The 18,012-nt window shown below is 39.4% G+C and overlaps 1 protein-coding gene and 1 long non-coding RNA gene across 4 annotated transcripts in view; one reads left to right on the top strand and one right to left on the bottom strand.

Annotated features, from left to right (window-relative positions):
* Positions 1-13,786, bottom strand: part of SLAIN2 (SLAIN motif family member 2) — an 80,557-nt gene extending 66,771 nt beyond the window's left edge. For all 3 annotated transcript variants that reach the window (XM_036093047.2, XM_036093048.2, XM_036093050.2), the window contains exon 1: positions 13,141-13,786. In XM_036093047.2, coding sequence (XP_035948940.2) covers positions 13,141-13,529 — 389 coding nt within the window. In that variant the 5' untranslated portion in view covers positions 13,530-13,786. The remainder of the gene's footprint in view (positions 1-13,140) is intronic.
* A 74-nt stretch (positions 13,787-13,860) lies between these two features.
* LOC118536335 (uncharacterized) lies at positions 13,861-14,625 on the top strand. Its single transcript, XR_004917629.2, has 2 exons — positions 13,861-14,069; positions 14,460-14,625. It is a non-coding gene; the product is annotated as an uncharacterized LOC118536335 (long non-coding RNA).
* Positions 14,626-18,012: the final 3,387 nt, after the last annotated feature.

Here is an 18,012-nt window from a genome sequence, read left to right as displayed (position 1 = left end):
ATACTAAATGAAATAAGCCAGAAAGAAAAGGGCAACTACTTTGTGATTTCACTTACATGAGGTACTTAGAGTAGTCAAATTCATAGACACAGAAAGTAGAATGGTAGCTGCCAAGGGCTGGGGGCAAGAGAATAGGGAAATTGGGAGTTACTGTTTATACAGAGTTTCAACGGGGAAGGATAAAAACTTCTAGAGATGGATGGTGGTGAGGATTGCATAAATCAGTGTATATGCCACTGAACTGTACACTTAAAATGGTTAAAATGGTAATTTTTTGTTTGGCATATGTTACCACAATAAAAAAATGGAGATAACAATAATGTAAAATTATGCAGATTAAATGATTTGCCATGCATAAAATGCCTTATACAGTACTTTGTATATAGAACATAATTAAACAATAGTGACTGTAATATATTTTACCAACCATGTGGCCCTTGTTGGCCAAACTCCATTTTTTAAGAAAGCAAGAACCTGCATTATTATGTCTCTCAGCTTCCCCAACATTGTGCTGTTTACACATAGGGGTTCTAAGTATTTGTTCTATTAATAAAAAAATTTTTAAGTCACATCAGAATCACTGGAAAACCACTAAGAAGGGAATAAAATGCTCATTTAGATGTGTAATTTCTTAATTCATTTAAAACACACACATGTAAGCCACGTTACTTTAAAGTAACATCTCCTTGGTACAGAAGAGTCTAGAAAACAAACTTCAAGATGTTAATCAGCAAATAACTGCCAAGCTATTCAGATAAGTAGTGATAATTATACAAATCAAATGCTTTATTAATCTAGACTTAGCAAATAAAATTACAGTCAAATTCTACCAATGGTCTCCCATGAAAAGCATACATAAAAACAAAGAGGCCATGTAATAAAGTTCATTCTTAGATATGAAGGACAGTGAGTGAAAAAACACAGCAAGTAAAAACCACATACTATCTAAGTTAGGGAAGTTTATCAATAAAATTTATTGATAAGAAGTCAGTCTGAGTTTAATATGTCTTCATAAACTTAAGAGAAAATTGATTTAAAGTAAAATGGATTTAACAAGACATGAATGACTTATTCGATTTCTAATTTCAAATTTTGGGGGGGGGGAGTGGAGGGGAAGAAGGAGAGAAAGAATCTTAAGCAGGCTCCCCACTCAGCATGGAGCGCCACACAAGGCTTGATCTCACAACCCTGAGAACATGACCTGAGCCGAAATCAAGAGTTGGATGCTTAACTGACTGAGCCACCTAGGGGCCCCTCAAACATTTTTAAGAAGATACAACCATTTGTCCTCACCAGTCTGGATATTAAACAGCTTAAAAACAAGAGGCATGACTACCTGATCTCAAAGTCCATTTCTAATTTCACTTTCTATGATTTTATGTTCTGCAAAAGTTCCTAGGGGCCCTGCAAAGAGCCTGACAACTCATTATCAATTTTTCTTAACATCTCTATTTTCAATCTATTGTCTCCACTACAGATACAGGGGTTTATATCAACAAATAATGGATCTCTCAAAGAAAAAAGGGAAAAAATAAAATGACAAACTTCTAGATACTAACAACTAATGTTAACTAACAAATACTAATTAGGTTATGCAGTCACTATGAATACATGTGCAATATTAAACTCTCAACTACAAAAGTGCAGCAGAGTAGATGAATAAACCTAAAACTCATTTAGAAAGTATTTCACATATACACTCCCCTTTTGCCCACATGTAAATTCCTTTTCAATTAGCACAATTCACAGTAAGGATGGAGAAAACAATCTTGAGACTTGAAGAGATGGACAAGTCAGTTCCTAACTCTCCTCCTCAACAAGAAATATTTTAAATAGTAAAGATTTTTATGCGTATATGTACTTGTTCATTCTTTTATATGAGGCCCTTAAAAAATTCTAATAAAAGCCATTAGTAAAAACTCCTTTCTCTGAAACCCAAGACTGCTTCTTTCCTCAATAAGGTACAACATTCTAGGTAAATTTAGTGAAGAAAATATGGATTTATGGAAAATTATACTGAAATTATTTTGTTTTACAAAAATGTAGGAGCCTAAGAGTAAAAGTACATGGAATCAAAGCACAGAAACACTAAAACGAAAATTAACTAAAAATGTTAAATAACTGTACATGTAAAAATAGGGATGATATTATGGGAGTTGATTACAAGCCAACAGGCCAAGGGAAGGTATGAATAATATTACTAACACAAATTTCAATTCTAGTACAAAGAAAAGATGTAATAGTGATATGGAACCACTTCAGGTATTTACACATCTGCTGAAAACTTCACCCTGCACAGAGCAGAAAACCTAAGAAATCTGTGATTTGCCTCAACAATTTCTCAAAAGGCTGGGAAAGAAATGAGAACTGGGTCTGTTCTGACCATCACCAACAAATTAACTGGGGATATGAAAATGATCAAAATGCTTGAAGAGAACATTTCATTTTAGAGTTTATCACAGAATAAAAAAATTCTAAACACAGATAAGCAAATCACTTTTTAGAAAATTTGATCTAAAAACATTCATAGCACATTTGATGATGCTAAAAAATTATTTTTAATGGGAGTGAAACTGGTATTGTGCTTATGTTAAAAAAAAAAGTCCTTATCTTCTATTGTAATATTTAGTAAGTAAATGATATCTGGTTGGAATTTGCTTCAATATAGTCCAGGATGTTGAGGTTTGGGTGGTATAGATAAAACAAGAATGGTATGAGGTGTTAAGTGTTAAAGATGGGTAATAAGTTGAGGTTCATTCTATACTTCTATATGTTTGAAATTTTCCAAAATAAAAAGTTTTTTAAAATTTCAATGCAAAGATAGGCAAATCTGAAACTAAAATAATAAAACAGTGAACAGTGTGCCAAGAACTGTTCTTAACATTTTACATATATTACATTAAATTCTATATTACAATAATCATCTCTATTTTGGAGATAATGAAGAGGTTCAAGCACAGAGATTAAGTGGTTTGCCCAGGGTCCCACAGGTAAGAAGGCTGGGAGCAGGGACTTCAACTCAGGCTATCTAGTTCGAGTCAAAGCTCTCAGCTACTACGTTATCAGACTCCCAAGGGCCCCAAAGGTCAATTTAGCACAAGAATAATGAGTACAAAAAGAGGTCCTCATATAAAGAAATAAAAATGTACACAGACATCAAGTTATTATAGACAAATGACCAAAAGACAGAACTGGGGGGACACATAATACCCTTAAGTAAATAATAGTATAAATCTTAAAAATAACAAAAATACAGATAATTAGAATTAGGTAAAGATTGAAATTTTTAAAAAATAAAGAGTAAGACTAACTGGGTTCCAATCCAATCTCAGCCATATACTTGAGTGACTATAAGTAAATTATTTAATCTAAGCTTTAATTTCCCCATCTTTAAAATGGAGGTTAATAATAGTCTGATCATATCCAATTATTAGGAAGATAAAATATGAGGTGGTTAGCATAGTATCTGTCATATGTTAATGCAATAAATAATTGTTAGCTATAATTAAAAATAAAAGAGCAATAAAAATCACATTGAAGGATGTCTACTTTCACCACTTGTACCCAACATTATACTGGATGTTCTAGCCAGGGCAATTAAGCAAGAAGATAATAAAACAGGCACCCAGATTGGAAAAGAGGTAGTAAAATTATCTTTATTAGCAGATGACATGATCTTATATATAAAAAAGTCCTAAGAAATACACACACACAAAAAAACAACTATGACACTTAATAAGTGACTTCAGCAAGGCTGCAGAATATAATGAATAAACAAAAATCAACTATATTTCTATATGGTAGCAATGAACAATCAAAAAATGAAATTAAGAAAAAATTCCATTTACAATGACATCAAGAAGAATAAAATAACTAGGAATAAAATTAACAAGATAAATGCAAAACTTATAACCTAAAAATTACAAAACATAGTTGAAATAAATTAAAGCCCTGAGTGAATGGAAAGACATCCAATGTCCACAATTTCAAAGAATAAATACTGTTAAGCTCTCAATATAGACTGATCTACAAATTTATCTATAGACGCAATATAATCCCTGTCAAAATTCCAGCTGCTTTTGCTGCAATTTACCAGTTGATCCTAAAGTTCATATAGAAATACAAGAGACTGAATACCCAAAACAATCTTGAAAAAGAACAAAACTCCATGGAGGACTCACACTTTCCAACTTCAAAACTTACTAAAAACCTTTAGTTATCATGACTGTTTACTACTGGCATAAGGACAAAGATCAATAAAATAGAATTGAGAGCTCAGAAATAAATCCATACATTTATGGACAACCGATTTCAACAAGAGTACCAAGACAATTTCATGGGGACAGCAAAGTCTTCAAAAGGTACAGTGACAGGATATATACGTGCAAAAAGAATGAAGTTGGGACTCCTCACATTATATAAAAACTCAAAATGGGTCAAAGCAAATGTTGGCAAGGACATGGAAAAACTGGAATCCTTTTGTAATGCTTGTCAGAATGCAAAATGGTGCAGCTGCTATGGAAAACAGTATGGTGGCTCCTCAAAAAATTAAACACAGAATTACCATTTGATCCAGTAATTCTACTTCAAAAGAAGCGAAAGCAAAGACTTGAGGAGATATTTGTACACTCATGTTCACAGCAGCATTATTCACAATAGCCAAGAGGTAGAGAGAAATCAAATGTCCACTGACAGATGAATGGATAAAGAAAATGTGGTATATACATAGAACAGAATATTATTCAGTCCTAAAAAAGGAAACCACATGACATGCTATACCATGAGTGAACCTTAAGGACATTATGCTAAGCGAAATAAACTAGTAACAGAAAGACAAATACTACATGATTCCACTTATGAGGCATCTAATCTCACAGAAACAAAGTAAAATGGTGGTTGCCAGGAGCTGGGGAAAAGGGAGGCAAGGAGTTGCTGTTCTGTGGGTGTAGAGTTTCAGTCATGCAGGATGGAAGGATTCTGGGGATCTGTTGCACAACAATGTGAATGTGGTTGACAATAATGAACTATATACTTGGAAATTGTTTGAAGGCTGACTTTTGTGGGGGTTTTGTGCCACAAAAAATAGCATATACATATAAATTCCATATTTAAATATGAAAATCATATCCATCACACAGCTCAGGTTGGGATAGGAAGATTTAAGTGTTGCTTTTTCTTGCCCATTGAGGATTGTAAGATTAAATAAAGCTTTAGAGACATCCCCCCACCCCGCCCCACAAAGGAAGGAAATTGAGACATTCTACAACATGAATCTTGAAGACATTGTGCTAAGTGAAATAAAGCAGTCACAAAAGCACAAATATTGTATGATTCCACATATATGAGTTATTTAGAGTAGTCAAATTCATTGAGACAGAAAGAATGGCTGTCAGGGGCTAGGGAGAGAAGGGGAGTTATTGTTTAATCGGTATGGAATTCCAGTTTGGGAAAATGAAAAAGTTCTGAAGATGGATGGTGGTGATGGTTGCACGACAATATAAAATGTACTTTAATGCCATTGAACTATACATTTAAAAATGGTTTAACTTGGCAAATTTGATATTATGTATATTTTACCACAATTAAAAAATGGATCAAAGGGGCGCCTGAGTGGCTTAGTTGGTTAAGCATCTGCCTTCGGCTTGGGTCATGATCCCAGGGTCCTGGGATTGAGCCCTGCTTCGGGTTCCCCACTCAGCAGAAAGCCTACTTCTCCCTCTCCCTCTGCCTGCCTTTACCTCTGCTTGTGCACATGCTCTCTCTTTCAAATAAATAAAATAAAAACGGATCAAAACTTAAATATAAGAGCTAAAATTATAAACCTCTTAGAAGATAGGAATAAATCTTGTGATCTTGATTAGACAGTTTCTTAGACATGACATCAAAAGCACAAGCAACAAAAGAATAAATAAAACTTTATAATATTAAAAACTTTGTGCTTCAAAGGACTCCATCAAGAAAGTGAAAAAAACAAAAAACAAAACAAAACAAAACAACAGGGACACCTGGCTGGCTCAGTCGGTTAAGTGTCTGCTTTTGGCTCAGGTCATGATCCCAGGGGCCTGGGACTGAGCTCCTTGCTCAGCAGGAATCCTGCTTCTCCCTCTGCCTACCGCTCCCCCTGCTTGTGCTCTCTCTCTCTCTGACAAATAAATAAAATCTTTTTTTAAAAAAAGAAAAAAGTGAAAAAAAAAACAGAATGAGAGAAAATATTCGCAAATCATATATTTCATAAGGGATTAGCATCCAGCATATATACTCTTACAACTTATTATAAAGACAATTAACACAATTAGAAAATGGGTAGATGGTTTGAATAGACATTTCTCCAAAGACAGACAAATGGCCAATAAATAGCTGAAAAGATGCTCAACACCATTAGTCATTAGGGAAATGCAAATCAGAACCACAATGAGATACAAGTAGAATGGCTATATAACAAAAAAGACAGACAATAAGAAGTGTTGGAGAGAATGTGGCAAAACTGGAACCCTTGTGTATTGCTGATGGGAATGGAAAACAGTCTGGCAGTTTTCAAAAAGTTAAACATGGAGTTACCATTTGACCTAGTAACTCCACTCCTAGGTATATACTCAAAAAATGAAAACATGTCCATATAAAAACTTGTAAATAAATGGTCATAGCAGCATTTTTCATAAAAACTAAAAGGTGGAAAGAACCCAAATTCTCATCAACTGATGAATGGATAAACAAAATGTGGCAATATTATTCAGACATAAAAAGGAATGAAAAGGGGCGCCTGGGTGGCTCAGTTAAGCGGCTGCCTTTGGCTCAGGTCATGATCTTTGGGTCCTGGGATTGAGTCCTGCATCAGGCATCCCTGCTCAGCAGGGGGTCTGCTTTTCCCTCTCCCTCTGCCTCTGGCCCCCCCCCACCTTGTGTGCTATCTCAAATAATCTTTAAAAAAAAAAAAAAAAGAATGAAAAAAAGGAAATGTTCTGATACATGCTACAACATGAACCTTAAAAACATTATGCTAAATGAAAGAAGCCAGACACAAAATGCCACATATTACATAATTTCATTTATATGAAATGACCGGAATAAGCAGTTCCATACTCACAGAAAGTATATAAATGGACGTGGGGTGAGGGGGAAATGGGAAGTGACTGATAATGGGTTTGGTGGTTTTTTGGGGTTTTATTTTTTAAGCAGGGGGGCAGGAAGGGTACTAATGAACATGTTCTAGAATCAGATAGTGGTGACAGCTGCACAAGTTTGTGAATATACTAAAAAAAGCCACTAAATTACACTTCTTAAGGGCAAGTTTTATTGCATGTGAATTACAATCAACAAATATTTATGGATAAAAAAAGTATACTAAGGGCATTAGTATCAAAAGAGGGATAGCCCATAATATGGGAGCAAAATATACAATAAGGCTAAATGACAAAGAGTGGGCAGAAATATTCTTTACCTTCTGCATTTCTGTCAATACTTTGTTCAAATGGACAGCCCAAATAAACATTTGTCAAAGGAAACTGAATTTCAAATAAAGCAAGGTGATAGACAGTAAGTCAGAATGTAAGCCAGAATATAGCTTGAAACAGATTTAGGCCTACCCCTCCAAATAATGTAAAATAATTGAAATTTTGTCACTGAATTATTGATTCAAAATATGTCAATCTAAAGTACCATGTCAGGTTGAATACACACTTTTCCAAAGAAGACATTCAGAAGGCTAACAGATATGTGAAAAGAAGTTCAACATCACTCATCATCAGGGAAATACAAATCAAAAACACAATGAGATACCACCTCATACCTGTCAGAATGGCTAGAATTAACAACACAGAAAACAACAGATGTTGGTGAGGATGTGGAGAAAGGGGAACCCTCTTACACTGTTGGTGGGAATACAAACTGGTGCAGCCACTCTGGAGAACAGTATGGAGGTTCCTCAAAAAGTTAAAAATAGAACTACCTTACAACCAGCAACTGTGTTACTAGGTATTTACCCAAAGGATACAAAAATACAGATTTGGGGTAAATGCACCCTGATGTTTATAGCAGCAATGTCCATTATAGCCAATATTGTATATGTACATATACACACAATGGAATATTACTCAGCCATCAAAAAGAACGAAATCTTGCCATTTGCAATGATGCGGATGGAGCTAGAGTGTATTATGCTAAATGAAGTAAGTCAGAGAAAGACAAATACTATATGATTTCACTCACATGGAATTTAAGAAACAAGACAGATGGACATATGGGAGGGGGGGAAAAGAGAGGGAAACAAACCATAGGAGACTATTAACAATAGAAAACAAACAGAGTTGATGGAGGGAGGGAGATGGGGGATGGACTAGATGGGTGATGGGTATTAAGGAGGCCACTTGTTATGATAAGCAGTGGGTGTTTTATGTGAGTGATGAACCACTTAATTCTACTCCTGAAACCAATATTGCACTGTATATTATCTAACTAGAATTTAAATAAAAATATAAAAAATATTAATAAAATAAAATGTCAGGGTCAAAAGTGTAGGTAATAGGAAATATGATACTTTTTAAAGAGAAAAATAAGCAGGTCTAGAATTTCTAGACCAAACTTATTCCTTGCAAAATTCAAAACTGAATTAAACAAAATGTGAAATTAAAAAAGGAAAAAGCCAGAGGATTCACCATGAACAAGTCAAAACAAATAAAATGCAATTTCTACTTTGATAGGTTTACTTCATTGCAGTTAAGACACTGTAGGCACAGTATAACTTAATTATAGCAAGCAATTGGCAAAATCTTTCATAATATCCATACAAAATGGCATATGGGGACGCCTGGGTGGCTCAGTCTGCCTTGGGCTCGGGTCATGATCTCAGGGTCCTGGGATCGAGTCCCGCATTGGGCTCCCTGCTCAGCGGGGAGCCTGCTTCTCCCTCTGCCTGCCGCTCCCCCTGCTTGTGTGCACATGTGCACTCACGCTCTCTCTCTGACAAATCTTTTAAAAAAATGGCATATGGGCTTGATAATAACAAATGGAACTAAGTTACTGAACAACCACAATGTGTGCTGATTAATAGATTGATGTTAATCTGGAGGGATTCTAGTTGAGCTGCACATTTCAGAGCCCTTTATTCTGTCATTTTAACATTTTTAACAACTTGAATGAAGACCCAGTAGGTATGCCTATTAAATGTGAAAATGACAAAAAATATTAAATGCCTAAATCAAGACTAAGAAATGAAATCAAGACTAATTTAAATATAAGCCATATATATATATATATATATATGATATATATATGAACATAAATACAAAAGCCTAAAGAATTCATTGCACAAAAACAGGGTTAGGGAGACTTAGTTTAACAATTAATGTATAAAAGATACTAAGTGTAATTGACACTACTGGATCATATTAAACATAAGCAACAGAAACCAAAACTGTTAATGAAATATTTGGTTTCAAAATAACAGCATTTACCTCAAGCAAGGTGTATCCACCACATACTGTCTAGTCAAGTATCATCTAAAATGCTAAGTACAGGGGCACCTGGCTGGCTCAGTCAGTACAGCATACAACTCTTGATCTGGGGTCTGTAAGTTCAAGCCCCATGACAGGTGTAGAGATTTAAAAAAAAAAAAAAAAATCTTAAAAAAAAGAATAAAATGCTGAGTACAGTTCTGAGTACCATGTTTAATGACAATGCGCAAGTAGAATTCATTGAGAAAAGTGATCATGGTTGAAGGATCAGAAAGCTGTATTAACTAGGAATGATGAAATAAACTGGGACTGTTTTACTCTGCAGAAGAGATGAGAATGCTCAGTGTGTGTGGTGGGTAGAAGAGGTCAACAGGATCATGACAGTAGTCTTCAAATATTTTAAGGGGACATTCATATGGAAAAGGGATTATACCTGGAAAAAGCAAAATACAGGGGGAACAGCATAGGCTTTGATGTCATAAAGTCCTGGATTCAAACCCTGACTCCATCATTTACTGTGTGTTATTTGATGCTTAGAAAGATTGTTTCCTGGACGCCTGGGTGGCTCAGTCGTTAAGCGTCTGCCTTCGGCTCGGGTCATGATTCCAGGGTCCTGGGACACAGATCCGCATTGGGCTCCCTGCTCAGCGGAAAGCCTGCTTCTCCCTCTCCCATTTCCCCTGCTTGTGTTCCCTCCCTCGCTGTCTATCAAATAACTAAATAAAATCTTTAAAAAAAAAAAAAAGGTTGTTTGCTTACCTAAAAATGATACTTAATTCACAAGTGGATGAAAATTAAATGCAAAAATGTTTATAAGCTACCCGGCATAGCCTAATACACTGTGACGTACAATGATGTTAACTGCTTTCTCTGACTCTTCTGAGTTGTTCTGTAACAGTGCTTTCCAAACTGAGATAAAATCCATTAATGGGTCACAAAATCAGCTTAATGGGTTGTAACTAGCATTTTTTCCCTAAAGAAACAGAAAATATTAGAGCTTACCACATGTACTAAAAGTAACTATAGCTTTGTGATACATTTGTTTCAATTATTCATATACTTGTGTAATAGGCTATGATGTAAAATGTATTTCTTTATCATGAAGGTGGGTCCAAAAAAAGCCATCAAAAAGGCTGTGAAAGCCACTGGTCTGAAGCACTGTTTTCTAAGTGTGTTCTATAGGTACTAGATCCTTGGGAGCTCAAAAAAAGTTTACCACTTAGAAATTTACTATATTCAATATACAATTAGCATATTAAACAGGTCCAGGATTAAAGAAACCTGTTTATTTTTGTTAAACTTTATTTTTCCCACATATATTTAACCTCAGACCCACCATTATTTTTTCACACAGTATCTATCAACATCTTCAGAACTAGCATTTTATAGTGTACACTTGGGGAAAAACATTACTCTACATGAAAAAGAAGGTACAATGGGTGTCAAGTTACAGAAAGTAAATTTTTGGTATGCTAAGAAAAAATTCTTAATTCTTTGAAATCATCCCCCCGCACTAACACCCACCCCTTCCCACTTGTACTCCAAAAGCATACTCTAAAGCACTTTAAATGATTTATAAAACTTTCAATTCACACAAATCTTTTCAGAAAAAGGAAAGGATCAAGATACGTAGCCAGGATCAAAGCAATAAGCAGGAACCATCTGGTCAAAAGAAAACTCCGGCACAGTATTTAAGACTTGCTTTACCTGAACAAACTCTGCTCAGAAACCAAAGCAGCAAAATACGTATTCAGCTTCCCCCAAGTGGAGTCAGTGTTCTAATAATACATAATCTAAAACGGGCTCGTGAGTGCAGCTAATCCTCATTATTAAGAGCATCATTATCATCATCACTTGGAAGAGGCATGTGATGATATTTAAATGATTCTGGATTCTTTTAAAGTGTACACACACCCAGGATTCCTTTGGGAGGACGTGATCTCACACTAATATGAAAAACTGTCACTACCATAGACAGTTCTAATAATATTTCATATTACTTGGAAATAAAATAACAGCTTGATATCATATATTCGAGTATCTCTGTAATTCAAACCTTCTTAATTGGGAGTTACAAATAATCTGACTCTGCTCTAGCAGTTGTCAGAGCATAAAAGGCCCTTCCCACTCTTTCCTCACCCCCAGGCTCCAAAGCCACCTCTCCTCAAAGTTCGCCTCAGCTACTTTGAACCATTATTTTCTTCCCAATTTCTGAGCATTCTCAGTACTTTTGTTCCTCTCACTCTTTTTTTTTTTTTGCAATTCACTGTATATCTCCTAGCTTATTTAACTGCATAAAACTTGGCTCCCAAGACTGTAACTGCCTTAATGAACAGGGATCAACATGTTAATGAATCTTTAGACTTTCCCACAAGATCCTATAAGAGCTTACTGAATATTTCGCGATTTAAATAACTAGGCTTAAGAGTAATTGCAGTTAGTTTTGGAGAGTTTACTATGTGTCAGACCCAGTGCTAAAACCATACATGAATTATCTCATGTAATCTTCACAACTCCATAGAGATAAGAACTATTATTTTCTCCATCAAATAGAGGAAAAACGTGAAGCTCAGAGTAACTTGTCCAAGGTCACACAGCTAGTGTGGCAGAGCCAGGGCCTGAATCCAGGCAAAGCTCTTAACTATCTCAGTAACTGTAAAGTTGCACCTCTGCAATATTAGAGTCCATGAAGAATTTCCACTTCACTGGCTTAAAAGTTTCAATTTCAACAAAGAGTTGACACATTTTAGCTACAAATCAAAACTTTAAAAAGCGATAAATTAAGACAGTTTCTCATAGACATCTTTATGGGGTTGCAATAAAATGAGGGAGAATGCCTCCCATGACCTTTCTATTTATGTAAGTGATATTATGGTATAGGTCACAATTCTATCAAGAAGTAGCTTATGACAATACAGCTTTGGTTTACATTTTTAAAATAGGGCTTCTTTTCTCTGCCCCTAGGATGACATGGAAATTAAGGATGGATGTGATAACTGTCACTTCACAGCACCGAAAAATGACAGCCCCAATTCTTGTTTAAAAAATAAGAGCCAGGCTCTTGTTCCACCCTTGACTTTTCACACAAAGCAGTACCATCCTCTGCCCTCTTTACACAAAGCAAGCTTTACCCCACTACCCAAAGGGGAGTGCTGATTCACACGGTCTCCCCATCGCGGCCAGAAATGTACGCATCTCCCACCGGTCCAAACCACTGACGACCGCACTAGACCACTCTCGCCTGCTCCCCGCACCCGGTGATACCTCATCATGCAGACCCCTCCCCGACATCCAAAATACTCAGACCACACTCCGAAAGCCAGCATTTCACACAAAGCAAGATCCTTTCTTTACAAAGCAGTTTCCCACCGCCGACTCCTCCCCCCGCGAGGAGCCCTTCCTTCCCAGGCTGTGCCAAACCACAGACCCCAACAGGGTCTAAAACCCAGAGGGTCCACCACAACCCAGGGGAAAATAAAACTAGCTACAACGCCGTTCGTTCCTCTAGCACGCCTTGAATCCCCAACTCCAGTTGACCTTTCCGCAGCCAAAGCAAAAAACCCACCAGTCCCCGTCAAGAGAGCGGATCTGGCTACACAAAGCGAGGTGTCTTACCAGGGGTACCCTCGGAAGACGCTCTCCGCCCCCGGGCCCGTCCCCGCCCAGCCCCGGCCCGACGGCCCGCGCTCACCAGCTCTCCTCCTCCTCCTCCCAGCCTGACAGGCGCTCCAGCTCCTCGGGCCGCAGCGGCTCCACCTCGTCCAGAAAGCCGCCCTCGCCCGCTGCCAGCAAGGAGGTGGCGTCCCGCAGCTCCTCGCTACTCGTCCGCCTCGGGCCCGACCCGACCCCGCCGCCGGACTTGGCGTTGAGGCCCAAGGGGAAGCCCCGAGGGGACGCCGCGCCGGAGGAGGGAGTGGACGAGCCAGCCCGAACCGGACTGCCGGGCCCGAGGGAGCCGACGCCCTGCACGGCCCCCGAGCGGCTCCTCAGCTGTTCGTTCTGCTTCTCCAGCTTCTTCACCAGCTCCTGCAGCTTCCGCACCTCCTGGTCCGCGTTCACGTTGGAGTTAACGTCCTCCATCCCGGCCCCGCCGCCTGTGCCGCCTGCCACCCGCTCGGACTCACAGCGACAGGGAGAGGGCCAGGGCAAAGAGGCGTCGCCGCCGCCGCTCACTCTAGCCGAGGCGCCGGCATACAGCAGGGCCAGGCCCCACCGCCAGGGTCCCCCCAGCTCGGGTTCCGAAGCGCCGCTGGCCCCAGCCGAGCCGCCTCATCTGCGCCGGCTCCAGGATTGGGGGAGGCGGCGCCAATATCCGGCCTCGGCCGCCATCTTCCCTCCGTCCCTCCGCCCCCCGCAGGCCGGCCCCGTCGGTGACCTCAGAGCGTCGGGGGTGGACGCGGCCGGCGGCGGGCGCTGAGAGGACCGAGCGCCGAGCTCGCGGAGGGGCGGGGCCGTGGGCGAGGCCGGTGGGCGGGTCCTCGGCCGGAAGGGGCGTGTCCGGAGCGCCGTGGAGGTGGGAAGCTGCCCCGCTGGCTGGGAAGAGCGATTCTGGCCGCAGGCGGGGCCCCCGCGGGGAGATAGGCTCGCAGAGGCGGGAGAGGAGTAAAGACTTGGCTGTGGGTAGGGCTAAGATCGCAAACTCAGATTCTCCGCCTATTGGTCTTGAATGGGGGGGCGTGTGATGTGTTCTCCACCCCCAAACACTGGCGTGTGGGACCAGCGCCTGATCCTATCTCCTGGCTGGTTCCCTGGTGGGCGCTTAGCCGGACCCCTTGGAAAGAGTTTATTTTGTCTGTTCAGCAAATATTCATTCGATGCCTACTTGAAATAGGAGATTGTGAGCGCTGGCAGGAGCCTCAGGGACTGTCGGTGACCTGTTTCTTCCTCTGAAAATGAGAAAACAGAATCGCAAATGGTTGAGAGGTCTAAGGTCAAAATAATAACCAGAAGTTGTTGAGTGCTTACTATGGGCCAGACACTATGCTAAGCATTTTTTTTTTTTTTTTAAAGTAGGCTCCACACCCAGCGAGGAGCCCAAAGCCCGTTGGAACTCACCAGAGATCAAGACCCGAGCCCAGATAAAAGTTGGCCGCTCAACGGACTGAGCCACCCAGGCGCCCCTGTACTAAGCATTTTAAAGGCATCTCATCGATTAAAACAGTTTTTCTGACTTAAAGTTTACTGCACACTGGCTTGGAAGCGGGGGATAGAAAACCGCTCCTCTTACCTTTATTAATTGATGCGTAATCTGCTCTTTGGATCGTTTTCTTGGGAAAAACTTTTTCATGGTGTGGCTTGCCTTTTTAAAAAGTGTATTAAGAGAACTTAATAAATAAACATTAAAAGAACTAAAATAAACCTAATAAGCAAAAATAAACATACTGATGAATGCTGAGGGATGTATGAATGTAAAAAAAATCTGCCTTCAGTGGCACCTGTTTATAATGTGTACTAACAGCAAAACAAACCAAAACCAACTTAAATGGGTTTATTTTTTAATCACATTCATTATTTTCAGATGTCAGCTGTGAACTATTTGGTTTATGTTTGCAGGTTTCCTCTAATTGCCTCCTCCACCCTTAGCTTATAATGATCCAGTCCTATTACACCTGGGTGTGGACTAATGTGCCATGGCTTACTTCTACCTTTTAGCCTCTCTGTGCTGTATTTTCCTTGCCTAGAATATTCCACCTGCCAAATCTGATTCCTTTTTTTAAAACCCATGCTCGCATATCTAGGAAAACTTTTCCTGACAATTCCACAGGATTCAGTTGTTCTGTTTACTCTAGCATTACCTGATCAATAGTTTTCAACAGGTGTTTGTATTTTAAATATTTTGCTGTTTTGTTTTTGTTTACTTGATGAAAAGGGACCATTTTATTTTGGGTTTTTTTCATGTCTAGTGTCTGACACAGCGGACATTCAATATCTGGTTTGTTGAGAAGAATGTAAATTCTGACAGGTCAAGGTCTAGATGTTTATTCATAGCAAAAAAAGCATTGAGTATTTTCGGGGCACCTGGGTGGCTCAGTCGTTAAGCGTCTGCCTTCAGCTCAGGTCATGATCCCAGGGTCCTGGGATCGAGCCCCGCATCTGGCTCCCTGCTCCGAGGGAAGCCTGCTTCTCCCTCTCCCACTCCCCCTGCTTATGTTCCCTCTCTCTCTGTGTCTCTCTCTGTCAAATAAGTAAATAAAATCTTTAAAAAAAAAAAGCATTGAGTATTTTCAAAATTTGCTGACTACTTATAAATAAGCATTTTCATAGATATATGTATCTAATCAAAAGATGTCTTTGCTAACACAATAATTGTGAAGTAATACGTATTATCTATATAATGCACATCTGAATATCATGTCTGTCTGACACATCTGAACTAGTTGCCGGAGGGTTCAGTATCATGACTACTTCACATATAGCACTTTTCACTTGCATTTAACAGTTTGTGAAATAGATGCCAACTAGCTAGGTTCTTTAATGAGAACACTTCAAATATATTCCTTGAAAAGAATAGTTCATATGACATTATGAAGTTAAACACTAATATTTCATGGAAGCAAGAAGAGGTTGGTGTGACAAGGAGCAATGAATGGAGAATCAGAAGGCCCGGTGGCAGATTCTAGCTGTGACACAAATGTGGTGCTTGACCTTAATCTCTGATCCTTAAGCAAGTCATACTGGCTGTATATTTAAAATACATCTGAATACTTCCTGGCACCTCCATTGGTACGACTGTCATTCCAATTCCCATCTTTTCTTGTTTAACTTACTGTGGTACTCTCTTAATGGGCTGTTCCACTTCGCTGCTTACAATCTGTGATGCACACAGCAACCACATGATCCTTTGCTTAGTTGCATCAGGTCACTCCCCTGCTAGGAACCTCGACTTGCTTCTCAACATATTTAAACTACCATGTCCTTTTCTTGGCTGTAAGACTGGATATTTGGCAGCTTGTACAAGTATCTTATTGACTTCCAATCACTCTTCCCCGCCATCACCCCACTCCAGCCACACTGGCCTTTTTGATGTTTTTGTAAACATGCCAAACATGTTTCTACTGTAGGAACTCTGTACTTGCTATACCTTCTATCTAGGATCCATTCTTCCTCCACATTGTCACATTACTAACTCTCTCCATTCAGGTCTCAGCTCATATCTCACCAACTGAGTTCACTATTCTCATCGTTATGATCCTCATAAAATAGCATCCCTATCATTCCCCAAGCTCTTAGCTTGTTTCATTTTTCCTCTGACACATCGTCTATTTCTTCCTTTGTTTGTTGCCTATCTCTCCCCAGTAGAATATGAACTACGTGAAAACGGGATTCACTGCGCTATCCCTGGTGCCCTTACTATATTGCAGATTTTCAATAAGTGTTGAATAAATGATGGATTTAGGTCAAGTGAAGCCTCCTAACAGAATTTCAGATAAATGTGTTTGTTATGTCTCAAATCTTTAAAGTGGAAATTCCTAATAATGTTGAATGGTTGTTTTTTTTAAATTATATATTTGTCTTCCAAAGAGCAACATGTCACACTATATATGTCATCCTCAAAACTAGGTCATTCTCCACTTCCTGCGTGTCAACAGCCCTTAAGAATTGCTGAGGAAAGTCTCAGGTTCTCACTTAAAAGTATGAGGACAAGAATATTTCCATTATGTCCTAAATGTTGCCTGGATCCTTCTCTTTCAGGTTAACTACAGTACTGTCTTCTCTGATGACTCAGAAGTGTTAGAGCATGTTTTTAAAAAGTCACTCTAAAAGTGGCTCTCTCATGGAGATAGGAGAAGTTCCGCTGGTACGTGTCTGCAGTGTGCATCACAGGTGCCTCAACTAGGTTTGTCAGGTGTTGCCTTTCACGATAAGCTTGCTTTGTTCCTGGATGAAGGAGTGGCTCCTTTTCTCAGCAGGTGTGGCCCTTTCCGTAACTTGCTCCTACTTGCATGTTAGCTCCTGCCAAAACTCCTGATGAAGTGAAAAATATTACAAACCACTGTAAGTATTTAGAGGGAAAAACTATTATTCAATGGCCTAAAGGTATTCAGCAATCCTAAAATCCCTAATCACAATGTATGTACATATGTGTGTGTGAGTGTGTAACTGAGCACATGCCCAAAGGTAGTTTAGAAACTGCAAGGTAGGGCGCCTGGGTGGCTCAGTTGGTTAAGCGACTGCCTTCAGCTCAGGTCATGATCCTGGAGTCCCTGGATCGAGTCCCACATTGGGCTCCCTGCTCGGCAGGGAGCCTGCTTCTCCCTCTGACCCTCCCCCCTCTCATGTGCTCTCTCTCTCTTATTCTCTCTGTCTCAAATAAATAAATAAAATCTTTAAAAAAAAAAGAAACCGCAAGGCAGAAAAAAAAAAAGAGAGACATTAAAAGAAAGGGCGCCTCAGATGGTTGAGCATCTGCCTTCAGCTCAGGTCATGATCTTGGGGTCCTGGGATCGAGCCCCGTGTCGGGCTCCCTGCTCAGCAGGGAGTCTGTTTGTCCCTCTCCCTCTGCCCCCCACCCTGCTCGTGCTCTCTCTCAAATCAATAAAATCTTTAAAAAAAAAAAAGATAC

This window comes from Halichoerus grypus, chromosome 3, assembly GCF_964656455.1.
Source record: "Halichoerus grypus chromosome 3, mHalGry1.hap1.1, whole genome shotgun sequence".
Classification (NCBI taxonomy): domain Eukaryota; kingdom Metazoa; phylum Chordata; class Mammalia; order Carnivora; family Phocidae; genus Halichoerus; species Halichoerus grypus.
The sequence above is the reverse complement of the archived record's forward strand: the minus strand, read 5'-3'. Positions and strand labels throughout refer to the sequence as shown.